Genomic DNA, 16,914 nt, shown 5'->3' with positions numbered 1-16,914 from the left:
GCTGCAATGGGGCATCTTGAGAGCAAAGAGCAGCTTGAGAGGGAGATCTGAGCAAGGGAGTGGGACAGAGTGCTGAGGAAATGAGGTAAATACAAAAAGAAGCAGAGAACTCTGGTTACAGTTCATTTAACAACATTTTTTAGTCGTGAAATTGTCTTCAGAAGGGGCTTCTTTAGACCCTGCTGTCCCAGAGGGCAGTAACTGGCCTCGTAGCTCTCACTGCTCACATGGTTTCCCAACAAATCCCATGGTATTCGCAGCTGTGTGTCACCAAATGTCACTCCCCAGAGAACAAGCTTGCATCTCTGTGACTTCAGGCATCTTAGTAGAGAGCAAGATTTGTACATTTCTGTTCTGTGGCTTGACAACCACTGGATCCTCAGCTCTCCAAAACAGCCCTGAATCTTTTTTCCCTTTACTTAATATATATTTGTATTTATATATTTGTATAGATTTTTTAAAAAGATGTCTGTATTACTTTTCTTTTTGGATTCACTTCCTGCTGTGTTGTTTTCAGCAAATTTTTTTACCTGAGTCACAACTTCTTCACAATGTTCCTCATTTTAGTGCTGATTAACCCACTATTTTTATCTTTCAGGATATTCTGGAGTCAAAACAGTGTCTAATGACATTTGGAGATTATTAAGCTCCAATAAATAGCAATACCAGCCAAGAGTACTTTCCTCCTGGCTGGAAACCCACTTTTGTGACTCCCATTCCTCCCTCTCCACTCCTTTACAAACCAAGAGATTAATCCAGTCCATATCACCTCCAGTAATATTTTTTTCCTGCTTCCTTGACAAATTCCTTTATTTTCTTTGCAAGCTGCACCAAAGCCAGCTGGAGCTCCAGGAAGTGCGGCTGTCCTACCGGCAGTTGCAGGGGAAGGTAGAAGAGCTCAGTGAGGAGAGAAGTCTCCAGAATTTCAACACAACCAGCACATCCCTGCTATCTGAGATAGAGCAGAGCATGGAGGCAGAGGAGCTGGAACAAGAACGAGAACAGGTATTTGCCTCTGGCCCCTGGGAAAGCCCATGGACCTCTGTGACCAGCCCCAGAAGGAGAGGGAGTTTAATGCATTTGGTCTGGATTTAGAGCTGAACCAAGAGCCAGAAAATTTGGCTTATGTTCTCTGCTCTAGTATCAACACCCTTTTGACCATGTGAAAATAAAATCTGTGTGTCCATTTCAAAACCAGCGTAGCAAGCTAGACAAATGTTTGTGAGGTCTGGCAGTCACATGCCTCACTTCACCATGGAAGGAGGATCTCCATGGCCTCATGTCCCAGGCTAATGTCAGGCTCTCTTGTTCCAGCTGAGGCTGCAGCTCTGGGAAGCATATTGCCAAGTGCGATACCTCTGCTCCCATCTCAGAGGAAATGACAGTGCAGACTCAGCAGTCTCTACAGACTCCTCCATGGATGAATCTTCAGAAACCTCATCAGCCAAAGACGTCCCAGCTGGCAGCTTACGGGCAGCTCTCAGCGAGCTAAAAAGACTGATACAAAATGTGCTGGATGGGGCAGACTCCACGGTAAGTTGGTGGCACAGAGAGACCTTGGCTTGTGCATGTCCCATTGCCCAGGTTGCTGCTGGATCCTGAAGCCCTCAATCTCCGAGAAAATCTCTGTGACCCACAGAGATGGCCTGTCACAGTGCACAGCCTGTTCCATGTGTCTCAAGTGGTCTACCAAGAGCCAAGCGGGCACACAGGGTTTCAGCCTGCAGTGGTCAGACCGCCACAAGTTCCAAGCTCATGTGACCATCATTTGTCTGGGAGTCATTCTGGAAAGTTAATGAAAGTAGGCTTCCTTTGACATTTGCAGTAAGTTAGTTTTAACATGCAAATATTGCAGATTGTCTTATACATCACCATTCAGTTATTTCCCTTAGGATTTTCCTAACCTTGCTTTATTAGCAATAGTATCACAAAAACATCTTAACCCCTGTGCGTGTAGGTTCTGCCCCTGTGAATCGGCACTGGGTACCAATGCCTTTGCACAAGCTGCCAGACTCAAATCCGTTGACAAGTGAAGCGTTTTGCTGGCACAAGATAGTGTCTGTGGGGTATTGTCCTGGGGCCACTGGGGAGGACGGGATGGCATGGAAGACCACTCAGCATCCACAGGAGTGCAGAATTATGAGAAAACACCTCACTTTTTGCAATGGCTCAAATCAGGCTTATTTCCATCACCCACAAGCTGGCTGCATTACCAGTATGAGTTATTTGAGATGCTGTGGTGAGGAAGACAGTAGAGACCCTGCAGCTGCAGACCTGCATGGGAGTACTCACCCCCCTCATTTCAGTACTATAGCAGCTAGTAAGAAGGCTGAGCATAGAGATGAAGATGTATTTGTTAAATAAAAGAGAGTCCTGCAAAAGCTCTACACACACAGAGACTGCAGCCATCTGTTACCAAGTGGTCAGTAGGTCTCCATAAATGCGGTTTATGCTAAGATGAGAACATATCTGCATGCTCTTTTTATCATATGTAGAAGCACTGCCGTTGACTGAGCGTGTTTCCACTGTGGAGATATATGGGAACAAAACTGAAACTCTGCCAAATGCAGATGCAAAGTCACATTCACACATTCTTCTTCTTTGTTTAGTACCCGCCATCCCAAACCATTATCAAATTAATGCAATTGCCTTTTTTAAAGTGAAATTTGAGCAAGAGATTTCTCTCCCGCTCTCAGAGCTCTCGACGAAGCGACGACGACACGTTAGAGGAACAGATCAGGAGAACAAGTGAGGACTCGCGAGCCCTGAGGGAATTAATGGAGGGAGAACGAGGGAAACTGAGGCAGAGTTTGGAGGAGCTGCAGCGACTGCACAGCCAGGTTAGCAATTCCCACACTTTACATGTCGTCTTGTAACACCAGTGTTCATCCTCCAAGACATGCCTTCCATAGAAGAGAATCAACATGTTAAATAACCTAGGAGGATTTGAGACAAAACCAGTTATGACTGGATGAGGGAGACTCTGTTAAACCCCATGCAGAGGCTTCATGCATTTGGGATCAGAGTTTTTGACAAGTTGTATGGGGCCAATCCCAGACATCATCTCAAGCAGCCAAACTTCCTTGAAATCTTTTCCCCAATCTACTTTTCAGCCAGCCTGTCTTGCTTAAATTCTTCTCAGCAGAACATCCCAAAGTACAAGGCTGCTTGATATGGGGTACTGGAAGCCCATAGGTATCCAGTATGACCCGTCTTGCTTGCACTAAGCCCTTGTAAAGGGTATATGCAGCCACTGGATGGACAAAAAGCAGCAAATGGAGACATGCAGCCAAGGAGATGCTCCACAATCCCTGTCTCTTCAGGACAAGTTTCCAGATGCTGGAAGGGATCTGAAGGCTGCAGCAGAAGCAGCCTTTAGCACAGCTGCTTGTGCAGCACCAACTGCATTGGGGCAGAGAATGGGATTAATGCCCTTGGTTGGTCTTGCCAGCAGTGCTGCCCTTTCACCGTACCCCTTTGGAGAAGAGAAAACACATCCCTGTTCAGAAAGTCAGCACAACCTGGGGTCTCACAGCCTTGTGCAGGACTACGGGAGCTCTCAGCATGAGGCCAAAGATGGAAGAGTGAAGAGCACCATTTAAATACCCCTGACAGTGATGGCTGCATGTGTACGAGGACGGGAAGCAGACTTGCTGACAAAGCAGCTGATCAGAGCCAGGCTTGCAGCAAGGCAGCCACCCTGGCACATGTCCTTCCCCGAGGACTGCTCATCTCAGCGATGTGGCCACCATCGAGGGTCCAGACTTGTGCTCCCAGTGGGAGGAGCCCAGATGCTCCTCTGGCCATGCTGCTATAGTCCTGTGCTGACAGACACCATTAGAGGCTTATTCACAGACCTTGAGCAACCATCCGTACACCAGCCTGCTTCTCTGGATGCAGCACCTCCTTACCACTCCTACCAGGCACACAAGGCCTTGACGGGACGCTAGGAGGGAGCAGTACTTGGTTGTTCCTTGCTGTGGCTGGTCTCCCCGAACTCCCCAGCCAGGAAGCACCAGAAGACCTGCCCTGGATCGCAAGTCTGGACCCCTGTCCTTGCTTTTAGGGGGTCCCTGACTACCAAAGCTCTGAATATTTAGGGGGCAAAGGGAAGACTACATTTCTACTTTCTTCTCACACCTCTGTGTTACGTGAAGAAAGATGGAGCATAACTACAAATGCAGCAGACATTGTCTCAGAGAAGCACTTCAGCCTCATGCAGCAAGTACACATCTCCCACAGCTTTTGCCCATAAACCAGCCTCACACTTGCGCAGGGTTAATAATTATTCTCACCTCCTGTAGAAGAGGCAACATTAGTGAGTTGAGTACTAAAGAAATCAATGCACACAGAAACCTGGTCCACCCCAGGCAGCAGTGCTTTGCTGCCTCTGCATCTCTCTGTGCTGTCACTGGTACTGGTACAGTAAAAGGGGAACTCCTCCTAGACGGCTTTTGGGGCCTCATAGCACCTCACACATTCATTGTTCCTGCCTGAGAGCAAGGTGAGCTGGTGGAGATAGGAATTGCCCCTGCCTCTGTCTACACTGGAAAGCAATTTCAAGCTTTCTGCCTGGTCCATTTCCTCCCTCTGTGGCATCCCATTCTTACCTGAAACACAGACAAAAACAGCTAAAACCCCAAACCTATTCCAAATCAATTTTTTTGGGCCTCTTGATCCACTGTCCCCTGAGATTTCAGCAGAAGTGCTCAGAACCTTTCACAGCTCCCACTACTGCTCTCCATCGCATCACTGCTCTGAGCTGCATCCATGCTGGGCTGTGGGAGGGCACAGCTCAGGCAGAGCTCCTCAGTTACCTGGCAGCCCCAGCACACAGCAGGGAGCCTCTGCACGGAGACAAGACGTGTTCACACCCTCCTACCCCCGACCCCACGATGCCGCGCTAACAGCAAATCCTCCCACGCCATTGATGTGATGAGCCCTTTTTGACTGCCTGCCCTCTATTTAAAGATTTTTTTAAGGATTCAGGCACTACTGAGCTGCGTTTAGAGATGCGAGGTCAAATGCTGGAAGGGTTTCCAGGTGGTGGAGTAGCGTAACAGAGCATGTGTGTGCCCTAGACAAATTAAATGTGTATGAAATATTGCAAAGCTGCGCTAATGCAATCCTTGCATGATTTCACACCCTATTAACTCACTCTGCACAGGACCAAAATGATATATAATTCCTCAGACTATTTAAGACTCTGCACATATTTTAAAGTCTAATTAAAATTGTAAGATGTGCCAGTAACACCTTCCATGGCGTGAAAGGGATTTTCACATCCTTTGTCTTCAGCTTCATCCTACTTCAAGAGACATAATGGCCTTCCCAAACAAACAAAAAAAAAATCTTATTTGCTGCTACATGATGTTTGCAATAATTTAACCCTGGAAATCAGAATACAGCAGGCAGACTCAGAGGATGTGTGCACAGGACAAACCACTTGGAGAGGGGCAACATTTCAGCGCTGATGCCATAGTGACAGCAAAGTTGCAGGTGAGTCCTGCCCCACACAGCTTTCAGCACTGTTGCTGCCTGTTGCTGAGGCCATCCTGGTGACCCATCTTGCTCAAATTGGCACTGCCAGCATCCCAGGGCAAGGTGGCACATTTACAGCAACACTAACAGCCCCCTCCCAGCAGACACAGCTTCTACAAGCAGGGGAGGTCACCCTCCAGGTTGGCCCATGTGGCTTTTTTTCCCCCCTAACTTGTGGTGAATTTGTCTGAGCAGCCCTGGGTTTCATGCCTTCCCTCTGCCTACAGGTCACGCTGCTGAGTGTGGAAATGACGACACTGAAGGAGGAACGGGACCGGCTGCGAGGTGCTGCTGAAGACAAGGAGACAAGTGAACGGCTCCTGCAGGCCATCAGGGACCGAGATGAGGCCATTGCCAAGTAAGTGTTGTGAACAGCCAAAGCCAGGCTGGGTTAAGAGTTATGGAGTGCATTAGCAGGAGATGCCTCCAGGGTGAGTTTCTCCAACCCTCCATGAATTTCAGTAGCTGTTACAAAGTGATGTAGTGAGTCTCAGCTTTGCTGGATTGGGAAATGCTGCCAGGAGCTTGGGAGCAGGGCAGGAGACGCTGATTTCCAGAGATGCCCCATGGCAGGATTAGGGGCATTTAGGAGGATGCTGCGAACCATGTTTTTGCCATCCCTAGTGCTGGCCTGAGTCACAGCAATGAGGAGAAGACTTCAGGGAACCAAATGGAAACACTAGGTCTGCCCTATTTGTCATATTTTTCTTCTTTTGCTCTTCCAGACACACACCCCTGCTTTCTGCCCATCCCCATTACAGCCCTGCTTGGGCTTCTTCCCTAAACCATTTCTGTGGTCACTTGCTCTCCTTTCCTGTTCCAGGGTCTTTTTTGCATCTCCAGTCCTGTGATTCTCTGTTTCTCCTTTCAGGATTCTCCCACTGTTTTAAATCTTTATTTTCCCCATCTTCCTTGCAGACCTGTGCAATTTTGCTACCCCGTACCCCACTTCCCCAGCTCTGTGCTGGGGCTTGCCACACTGCCCCAAGCACTCTTTGCCCCTAGAAGAGGGGCAGAAACATTCACCCCTCTGTGCTCTGGCTACAAAGGATACATCTGATAATCTTTTCAGTAAGCAGATGAGCCAGGACACCACCAGTCCATCTCCTTATGGAAATACCTAATACTCAAGCCCTCGGCAAGAGGAGGAGCACGAGAGCATTGCATTTCTGAGGATGTGGGGAGCTAAATCAGCATGTAAAATCCCTTTGTCTTTTTTTAAGTGACCCGATCATCCGTGCTGCTCTTGCCTGGGTAGCTGGCTACCAAATTCCCATCCCTGTCCTCTGTAACACCTCCATCTGTTGGCAAAAATCAGGAGCATCCCAGCTGCACTGCTGGGTGCAGAGAGGTGGATCTGACATTTCCAATGCGTGTGGGTTGCTGGTTCTGCTGTGGCTATGGCAACGTGCTGCCGCCACGATAAATCCCCTGGTAATATCCAGGCTGCAATGGGGAGCTTCACAACAAAAGGCTATTTAAGGTGCTGAAACCCACAGCCAGGGGTGGAAGGGTACGGCTTCTCCACAGTGGTTAATGACCCCGCTGGGACAAAGCACTAATATTTACGGCTGACTGTCCTGCAGCGCAGGAGGCTAGATAAAGGGGGACGTGACAAGTGAGCATGGGTGAGTGGCGGGTGATTAATGAGCAGAAAGTGGCTGCAAGTGAAAGCAGACAAGAGCGTCTTGTTGCTAGAAATGAAAGCGTCCCTCCACAGACCAAGCAGGCTGCTCTGGGGCAGCGAGCCGCCTGGGAGGCTTATGATTTGCTTCCCACCTCATACCTCAAGGGTTAAGTCCCTTTTGTTGAAAGGGACTTGTCCCTCCCCCCAAAAAAATCCTAACTCTGAACATAAGTAAAATCACTGCCTGAGGCAGACACCTGGCATGGAAAATTTTTAGCTTGAAGCTGAAGTTTGGCAACATGGAAAGAAATAGGAAAATAGGATCCTATAGCAGGAGGGGTTAAACAACCACTACCTGGATATAAACACAAATTCCCAAATTGCTCTGCTGCAGGGGAGCACAAGGGAGTTATTAGGAGATGATGAATTAGCAACAGTTAATAAAGTGCAATTATTTATCCTGAAATGTTTGCAAGGAAAGATGGTTCCCAGCAAGTCGTGTTACAATTTCCCATCACACAGCAGTTAATTGAAAACTTAAGGTTTGTGCTCACCTGTGTGCTCCCAGTGTGATGAGCAGCATTTCCCAGGTTGGGCAGCTTATGAAATTGCTCCTTCCTGGAGGATGTTTCCTTTCCACTAGCCAGGAGCAGCTGGAACATCTCAGCCACTGAGCACTCAGAGCTCTTTGGGCAACCTTGGCCAAGGCATCACATGCTCAGCAGCCACCAAATGCCTGGAAAGAAACACAGCAGCAGTGTTCCCAAGGGCTGGCACAACCCTATTGAAATTAGGAACTTTCCTTAAAGCATAACATTTAATTCAAACAATTGTAAGAGTTTGTAATTCTTAAGACGTATATGCAGTGATAAACTTACTTTCTTCATTTCTTCCTTCCTTCAGTCCAAGTCCCAACAGAAAACAGAGTTGTACTCTCTGAGGGTTTTGTGTTTGTTTGTTTTCTATTGCAACTTACTGATCAAGTGATCAGACACAGAGCATTTGGTTTTTAGGACATACCATTTCCTTTCCTATGCATGAGTAAACAGAAGAAAAGGAAAAAATATTTATATGTAGAGTCTACCTCATTTTAGATCTCCATTTGTAATGGCAGATCCTGCCTGTTATCCAGGCGCACTGTATTATCTTACACAGCAGTGTATTTTAATATCCTTTTGTATTCTTCATAGTGTGCTTACCAGAAATCTGCTGGGTTTATAGTAATGACATCTACAGTTCTGTCCCACTCTTCAGTTGAAAATTGTCCGGAATGCAATGGAGATGAGCAGCATAGGATTTGGGGACTTGCCAATGAATGAAATTGTTGACTTCTCCTCAAGGATATGTTTAACACTTCCTTTAAAAAAAAAAAAAAAAAAAAAAGTCACATGCTCCACTTTTTGCTCTCCCCCCAGGAAAAACGCAGTGGAGGTGGAGCTGGCCAAGTGCAAGATTGACATGATGTCCCTCAACAGCCAACTGCTGGACGCCATCCAGCAGAAGGTGAACCTCTCGCAGCAGCTGGAGGCCTGGCAGGTGAGCAACCCTAGGTCACTGCAGGGCAGGATCTGAGTGGCATATGGCTCAGGAGGCACCTTTGGGTGATTTTTTCCCCCCCTCTCTGTGGGTTTGCTGCGTTCTCAGCTCAAGTCTCTGTAGACAGGGATGTTTGCTTTTGGTTCTGCAGAAACCAATGATACAGTGGTGGTTAGGGAGGGTAAAACAGCCCTCGCCTGCTCAAAGCCTTTCAGCTGTGAGCTGTTAATGAATTATACAGGAATACTAATTTAAAATGGAGAAATAAACTACGTCTCATGATTGTACACAGCATGGGAAACATACACTTTGCAGAGTAACCTGCTGTGGCCTGGGGAGGGAAGGTGCCCGTGTGGGAGATGTCCCTGGGCCGGCACAGCCTTGGGAACGTGTGGGCACAGCACGTCCTTGCATTTCCATAACCGAGCAGAAAACTGGGAGGCAGTTGTGGCAATTGTTTCATGGTATAGCAGTCCTGTTTTCATAAACTCAGAAGATCTGGCAAGATGGAAAAGCTAAAATCTCAGCTCTCCACCAAGGTAAAAAAAAAACCAAACCCACAGCAGGTCAGTAGCTGCCCGGGAGATGTTCTACTTGAGGTCAGTGGGGAAAACCCATGTAAAGGCAGAGAGCCCTTGAGAGCAGACAAAGCTGTCTCCTCCCAGAAACTAGCACCGAGGGAGAACTACTTTAATAGAAAACAAGATAAAAATTCTGCGCTAGTTTTAGTAATTTGTTGCAGACCATGCAAGACCCCAACTCTACTAACAACCAGCCTGACCAGTAGAAACCTCTCCTGTACAACCTCGCTCCTATTTCAACTCCACTGTGTTTTCGTTTCTCTCTCTCTTTTTTTTTTTTTTTCTTTCTTTTCTTTTCTTTCTCCTGCTTACAGTTTGCTTCCTCAGGGCTTTTTACTATCTGGCTCCTTTGGTTTCTGATCTAGTGGCCTTTCTCAGTTCCTGTACCAACAGCTTTAGTCGTACACCCCTCCTGCCTTTGAGGTGAGCTCCCCGCATCCTTGCCAAGCACTCGCCATTCCCTTGCCTGCTCCATTTGCTGCCACCATCACCCACATCCGTCTCTGTCCTCACCATCATCAGGCAAGAGGGGCCAGTGGGGGGATCTCCATCACCCACTGATATTCTGCACACACACACACTCCACCCCAGCACCAGGTCAGGGCACGAGGGGCAGGATCCTGCACCCGATGATGAAGCTTTACCCCCTGGGTCACCATGGGAAAAGCCAGGCTGAGGTGCACATATTGTTAATCCTCTGTATTTGATGTATCTACTGTCCAGAAAACTTTTTGAAGTATAGACTAGGATTTTACTTCTCAGCCTCATTATCTAGTAAGTGACATTCAGTGCTCTGCATAGGAGCTGTCTGTATCCAAGTTCTGCTTCAGTTTGGATGAGTGGTATAAATCGAGACCTGCTTGCCTGGTACACTCAGTATTTAGTGCTGGGATATCCCCAGCTTAGAGTTTTAACAAGAGGCATTTGCTTTCTCACTTCACACTACGTTGCCTGATTGCAGCAATACAGCAACCCCAGTCTGCTCCCATCAGCGCTCTGAGGTGAAGCTCAGGCCTGCTAGCACTGCAGAAGGTTGTCTCCAGCATGCTGACCTAAATTGTTATTATGCAGTAATAAAATAGTTTCCAAGCACCTAATAGTCCCAAAACAGAAGCTCAACCACAGAGGCACAAAACAAGTCAGGTGATTTATGTATTCTAGGGACTATTTTGCAAAGCTGAATGTTTCTGATACAATGAGATGAGATTCTCTGCTTTAGCTGGGCATAAATGGAGGCTTTCATCTGATAAAATTTTGCTGTTGGACTCTTCTAGTCTTCACTCAACAAAGGACCATCAACAAGATTACAGTTTTCTGTAAGCACATAATCATACAGGCTATGAAATATGCTACAAGCAAAATCCTGCACATCCAGGCCTAGCACAGGAGTAGCACAGGAGTGGATGTGCACCTTACCTCCATCCCCCCATGCCGAATCTGATCCCCGCTGGTATTCATAATTATCTGACTGGCAGCAGGAGGGGTGTTACTGGGAGTAGGGAAGGAATATGGAGCGAACTTGGAAGTGAGGAGGGCTGTCTTCTCTGAAATGAGAGCTCAGTGGCTTCAGTGCAATAGTGACAGGGCACCATTAGGTTAGAAAATGCTGCAGTGCCAGCAGAGGAGCTGCAGCCTGCATGGCCACAGCCACCAGCCTCTGAGGTCACCTTGGGGAGCTCCAACCCTTATCTCATGCAAGGGAGCCCAGCTCCAGCTCACAAAGAGGATACATGCCATTTGCACCTCCTTCAGCCTCACTCCTCTAAAGAGCAGAAACTCCCACCTAGAAGGCCCAGAACACACCGGTACCATGCTTTATGGGACTGCTTTATCAGGCAGGTCTCGTATTGCTGCTGTTTGTCCTCCCTCTGCAGCCCCAGACACTCCTGTGCCACCGCCCAGTGCCAAGGCAGGGACTGCAGCTCTGCCCAGCCTCGCTCCGTACATCTCCCCTCAATCTCCACAGGCAAGTGCTGTGGTCTCCGATTCATGCATCAGACAGACAGGGACCCAAACCCAGTGAACTCTCAATAGCACATACTGTATTTTTATATATATATATATATAAATATATAAAATAATGTTTGTATATATATGTATCAAAATCATACTAATCCCTTGTTATGTGGTTAACCAAGGACACAGATCTGCCATGCTGGAGCTTGGGTGCCTACTTCGTTTTCTAGAACTACCTTCAAAATCCAAGTGCTATACATTTTCACGTGGCAGCTTCATCTCTGGAAACCTGTTTCACCTTAATGCTGATATTTCCCTTAACCTCTTCAGCTCTCCCTCTGCCTTTCCCCTTTCCAGCCCTGCTCTAAAAAGATCCAAAGCTCCCCGAGTCCATGTAGCTCTGCACCCTCCTGCTCCCCCAGGCAAAGTCCCTATACTAAATTTAGGTCCAGGCCATGGCTATCAATCCTTTTCCCTGCAGAAAATGCTACAACAGAAGATGAGCCATTATTCAAGTTTCCAGTCCAAGCTGGCTGGTTTTAATTCACATTGAGCTATAAAGCAATTGGGGCACCCACTAGGCAATGACAGCACTTTCCCTTCTGTTTCAGTGCTGCCTGGATGGGCCACCCTGCACAAGGTGCTGAATGAACAGCATTTCCACCTCTGCAGCCCATCCAGGGCATCCCTGTTCTCACCAGATAGTGCCCTGAGTCCTAAACAAGGACCAAACCGCTGGAGAACAGTTGATTTCTACTGTGGGGCTAGTTTGTCTACATACATTTTTACTAAGCTACAGTTTAAATATGCAATTATAGCAGAAATAGTGAGTCTGAAGGTCTAAAATTTGTAGAATTGATAGCCAGGTTTTCAAGGAACACATTAGTATGTAATTTGCGGCAACAGAACTGACTAATTATTTTGCGTAGAGCAATTTCACTGTGCTGCAAACATGGATTAAACCAGAGGGTTTCTAGTACATCTGAAAAACCACAGTGCTGTTGTTCATGTCAAGCTGTCAGTCAGAGAGCTCCCACCGCTCTGCTGGCACTAGGGGAAGGAGCGGGGCTAAGGGGTGAGCACGGTTCTCTTTGGTAAGTCTGACGCAAAACCCACATGGGGTCTGGTGGGCCCATGCCTGGCCCCAGCCCCTCGGCTGCCGGTGGCGCCTTCCATGAAGGAGCCTCACCAGCAGTGGCTGTGCAGGCAGCTCTGCCACGCCTGCCCGCTCCACACAGCAAGCATGTAGACATGCTCAGTTCAGACATCATTACTTTTTTTGGCATTTGCTTTCAGCTGCATTTGGGTTTTTTTTTATTTAATTCTCCCCTCAAAAGAGACATCTGCAAGCTGCAGGCAGCAGAGAAATGCAGTTTAGGGGTGTCACAGAGTCCCAAGTAGGCACAGTGCTCATCTGCAAGACCACCTTGAGCAATCTGTCCCTCAGAATTGTGTGATTTACCTTCCTCACTCACTAAAAAGCCTCACGGCGGCAAGCAAGGCTGAACCTGCTGCCACGTGGGGAGCTAGGCCTGTCCCCACTCTTGTCATCCCTCCTCCATCTCATCCCAGCACGTTTCACACCCATTTCAGCTGCTTCCCTGCACAAGCTCGCTTTGAGCATCAGTTGCCACTAACAACCCTCTTCTCTCCCTCTGCCACAGGATGACATGCACAGGGTCATTGACCAGCAGCTGATGGACAAACACCCGAAGGAATGGAGCCAGCTTGCTTATTCCTTCTCCAGTGGCTACGGCGCAAAGCGGAGTGCCAGACCCTCCCCCGTGTTCAGGCCGGAGCCGCAGGGGGATGAGCCCGTTGGGGCAGAAGGGAACCGTCTCTTTTCCTTTTTCAAGAAAAATTAATTTGAAAAAGAGAAACCTCTCCAACAATTCCTGCTTCAAGACGGGGAGTGGGGCAGCTGCCCAGCTTGCTGATGGACCCAACTCTGATCCACTAAGAAAAAAAGAAGGGGGCAAAGGAGTTAACCCTTGAGACTGCACTATTTACACCACACTTGGTCTAAACCAAATGTTTACATGAATTGGAGATTTGCAAATTGACAATGTGATACTACTAGAAAGAAACTTTTCTTTAAGTGAAGTGATAAACTTCAGGGTATATTGTAGGCGCTTTGACACAGTCCAGTTTCTGCTGTGAAGAATAATCTGATTGTCTTAAAAGCATTCTAATGCTGGAGAAGGGAATGAGCAGCCCCAAGACAAAGCAGCACAGGTGATTGAGAACTGCCGTCACAGCGAGCACAGGGGGAAGAAGAGGGCTGAATGCAAGAGAAGAGAGTCACTTACATCACTCTCCGGTCCTGGCAGCTGTGATGTCCTCCATCCATCGCACTGAGACTGGAGTTGCTCCGGCCCCGGCATTGCCGTGTTTTGATAAGTGTGGCTGTCTCCGTGGTAGAAGTCGAGCCATCACTGCAGATCCTGCCTGGACGCCATCTCCCCTGCAGCTCTGCATAGCTGTTCACCCCTCACTGGGAATCCAGGCTCCTCGTGGATCAGGGCAGTTGTGAGGTTGCTGATGTTACTGTCTTCTCCAGCTCCCTCCTGTTACAGAGACAAGAGTTGTAGAGTCCGTCATTACACAGAACGTTAAGGACTTCTCCCCAAGAGACTGAGCATCTACAACGGATTACAAACTGAATAAAAGTTGTGGATGTTCAGTCCTGGGGCACCTACTGTCCCTCCAATGGCCAAAGGTGGTTATGGAGCTTCAACAAGTCACACACCTTTTCCCAAAGCCATGTACACCTCCCAAACAGAGTAAGAAACCTGTCATTTTAACTGGATGGGCCTCCAAAAAGCCTAACTAATAATTCACTGATGCTGTAATGATGACAGTAGGTCTTTGATGCTGAGTTGGCAGACTTGGTCCTCAGAAAATGTGCAAGCATCTGCCTTCACTAAAGCCAAAGGCAAGTAGGGTGTCTACAAAGCTGTGGAAATCCTGGTGGGTTATTCTGCCCCACAGAGTAACATTAGCCACGGCCTGAGGAAAACAATGAGTATTTGTCCCTGCCTGCGGGTCATTTACTACTCAGCCCTTTGGCGAGCAGGTAGCCAAATCTCCTTTTGGCTGAAGATGATCAGAGCCTGCTTTGCTGTAAGCATGACTTGATCAACGAGAAGGAACGTAGCTTATTTGGTGTATGCACACAGCAGTGCTAGAAATCCTGCAATACTTAAGTAGGGACCTTCCCTACGCACTGGATGGGCACCTTACTGCTCTGCTCTTTAACACAGTCAACTATCATAAACCAGCGAGGAGCACCAGCCTGAGTTCAGAGATGTCCTGCTGCTGTCATGCAATTTTCACGCGTTCTCCCCACTCGCGATACCCACAGGCCCTAATTTGTTTCCCTGTTGCTTTAAAGAGGCTACCACCTACACTGTCCCACAGGAGATGGAGCTAGGTACACATTCAGCTCTGCCCTGCTCAGCAACTTAGGTGCTAAAACACCATCCTACAGGGAGCTGCTGTCTCTGCTCACTGTTTACAGTGACAAGCTAGAGTTAAGTATCAAACACCTTCTTCTAAGAAGCAGGTAAGAGGTTGGTGGCTTGGGCTTTTTTATTAGTATCCAAGTTATCTATGTGATAGGACATCCATAATACCTCAGTACAAGCATCCTTTCTGCCTACAAAGATCTGAGCATTCCTGTATTTCCTTGTTAGCATGAAACTACCACACTGGTATGAAATAATTTTGCACTGAGGTAGCTCCATGTTGCAAGGAGCAGAGTACTCTTTGGGACTGAAAATGATGGTAAAAAGCTGAGTGGCAAAATCCATTTACTTAAAAGCAATGAAACCTGGATTGCAGATCCTGCTCCAGGACATACTTTGGTAAAGCACCACCAGTACAGCTTGATCCTTACAGGGAGAGGAATCTGGAGTCTCACAGGCAGGGAAGGGAACTAAACCTGGGCCTCTCCTTTCTACACAGTGCTCAACTGTTGAGGATCTGCTTGTATCCACTTGTACAAGTGAGAGAAAGGGACGTAGTGCAGAACCAAGTGCACTCTCAGGATGGCACCTCCTCCTCCTCCCGTCTTACCTGTGTTGTGACTCAATAAGGCAGAGACACCAGGCACGTGCTCAGCATCTCCTGCTGTCAGGACCCAGTTACGCCCATGTGCATTAACATGAACTTTGGTACCTGCAAAGTTAGGCATGGGTTCACGGATACCAGCGATACCTGTAAACAGTTATCTTAGACCGTTTGAAAATGATGTTCTGCTTATTGTAGGAGAGCCGTGTGAACATCTTGGTCCTCACTGACTTTTTTCCTGCCGTCAGTTGTCATTTCCCAGGCCCCAACAGCTCTCTTCAAGCAAGGCACCCAGCAGCTGTGTGGGATTCTACCCCCGCAAGGATGTATGGATGGATGGATGGATGTGTGCAGTCCCAAGGCAAGGGCCTTAAGTTATCCAACGAAGACGCAGGAATGAGATGAAGAAAGGTGCCTTCTGCTACATGTTTGCTGAGAGGAAAGTGACTCATTCCATTGCAGGGGTAGGCAATGGAAATGCACAGCACATCTCTTCATTTAAGGAGGAACCTACCTTAATCCCATTGCAATTATATATATTTAATAAGAATGATGAAAGAGATTGCAAGAGGAAAGTCAGCATGTTCTAAGGTACCAGTTACGTATGGTTTCTTAAAACTAGTCCCTTAACCCTAAAGACTTGGTTGCACTACTAAACCCAGAAATACAAGAGAATTGGGTTTATGAACTGGACAACACACCAAAGGAGACCTCCTTGTGCTGAGCTGCTACTCAACAGGAATAGAAACTGCCTTAACATAGCAGCTATGTTTGTCGTTTTCAAAAACCTCATCAATGCAGTGCTTCACATTCTCATTCCTCATGTTGTGTTTTAACAAGGTTCTGACCATTTCACCTTGAGCTGTCCTTAAAACACTCATCTCCATCCTGTCATGGCCAGGAGCCTGGAGTCATCCTTGCAGTGTTGGGTTAGAAGACACTCCACTCGTGATACTTGGTACTTCGAGGACACACATGGCATAAAGGAAACACTGGCTCCCGTGAGATGGAGGAAGCACGTTAATGTAGCAGGTACGCAGGATCCCAAAGTAGTTTTAACAAGTGGGATCAGCAGCTCTAAATACAACACTCACTCTTGCTTTTGAGATAATGGCAAATAAAACAGCAGTGCTGCACAGTCACTGTTCAAATATTGCACAGAGAAGAGATGCCTGCTAAGATTAAGGTTACAGAGAACCTTCCCACCATTGAGTAACAGGTGACTGGGCAAATGTTTGTTATGCCAGCCTAAGGGAGAAGGGATCCATCTCCCTTTAGTAAACTCTGCAAGGGAAGCAACAGTAAACAAGAAACAAGTAAGTGTAAATGAAAGGCAAGTCACTAGCACTTTATCTTAATACAAACTTAGATCAGCAACTTGCCATTGAGATGAACAATAGATCAATTAATGACAAGAGAATAATTTTGCACAGAGAAGCAAGAAGTGAGGCAGTGCTGCATGCACAAGGACTTGATAGCTGCATGCACTTGTCCTACTTAGAATGGTAAATTCCAGATCTGCCTCTACATCAGGCAAACTCTCTACTCCCCGCTCGGCTATAAAAAGCAAGATTGTTTTAACCAAAAAGCCAAGAAAGGAAG

The 16,914-nt window shown here is 47.4% G+C and overlaps 1 protein-coding gene across 1 annotated transcript in view; it reads left to right on the top strand.

Moving 5' to 3' along the window:
• Positions 1-14,914, top strand: part of BICDL1 (BICD family like cargo adaptor 1) — a 49,708-nt gene extending 34,794 nt beyond the window's left edge. Inside the window, exons 5-10 of the mRNA XM_086761424.1 lie at positions 826-1,005; positions 1,315-1,533; positions 2,697-2,840; positions 5,769-5,899; positions 8,584-8,704; positions 12,906-14,914. Of these exons, the coding sequence (XP_086617550.1) occupies positions 826-1,005; positions 1,315-1,533; positions 2,697-2,840; positions 5,769-5,899; positions 8,584-8,704; positions 12,906-13,106 (996 nt within the window). The 3' untranslated portion in view covers positions 13,107-14,914. The remainder of the gene's footprint in view (positions 1-825; positions 1,006-1,314; positions 1,534-2,696; positions 2,841-5,768; positions 5,900-8,583; positions 8,705-12,905) is intronic.
• The last annotated feature ends 2,000 nt before the right edge of the window (positions 14,915-16,914 follow it).

This window comes from Chlamydotis macqueenii, chromosome 17 (assembly GCF_036417535.1).
Source record: "Chlamydotis macqueenii isolate bChlMac1 chromosome 17, bChlMac1.mat, whole genome shotgun sequence".
In the NCBI taxonomy this organism is placed as follows: domain Eukaryota; kingdom Metazoa; phylum Chordata; class Aves; order Otidiformes; family Otididae; genus Chlamydotis; species Chlamydotis macqueenii.
Note: the sequence above shows the minus strand (reverse complement) of the source record. Positions and strands in the feature narration are given on the sequence as shown.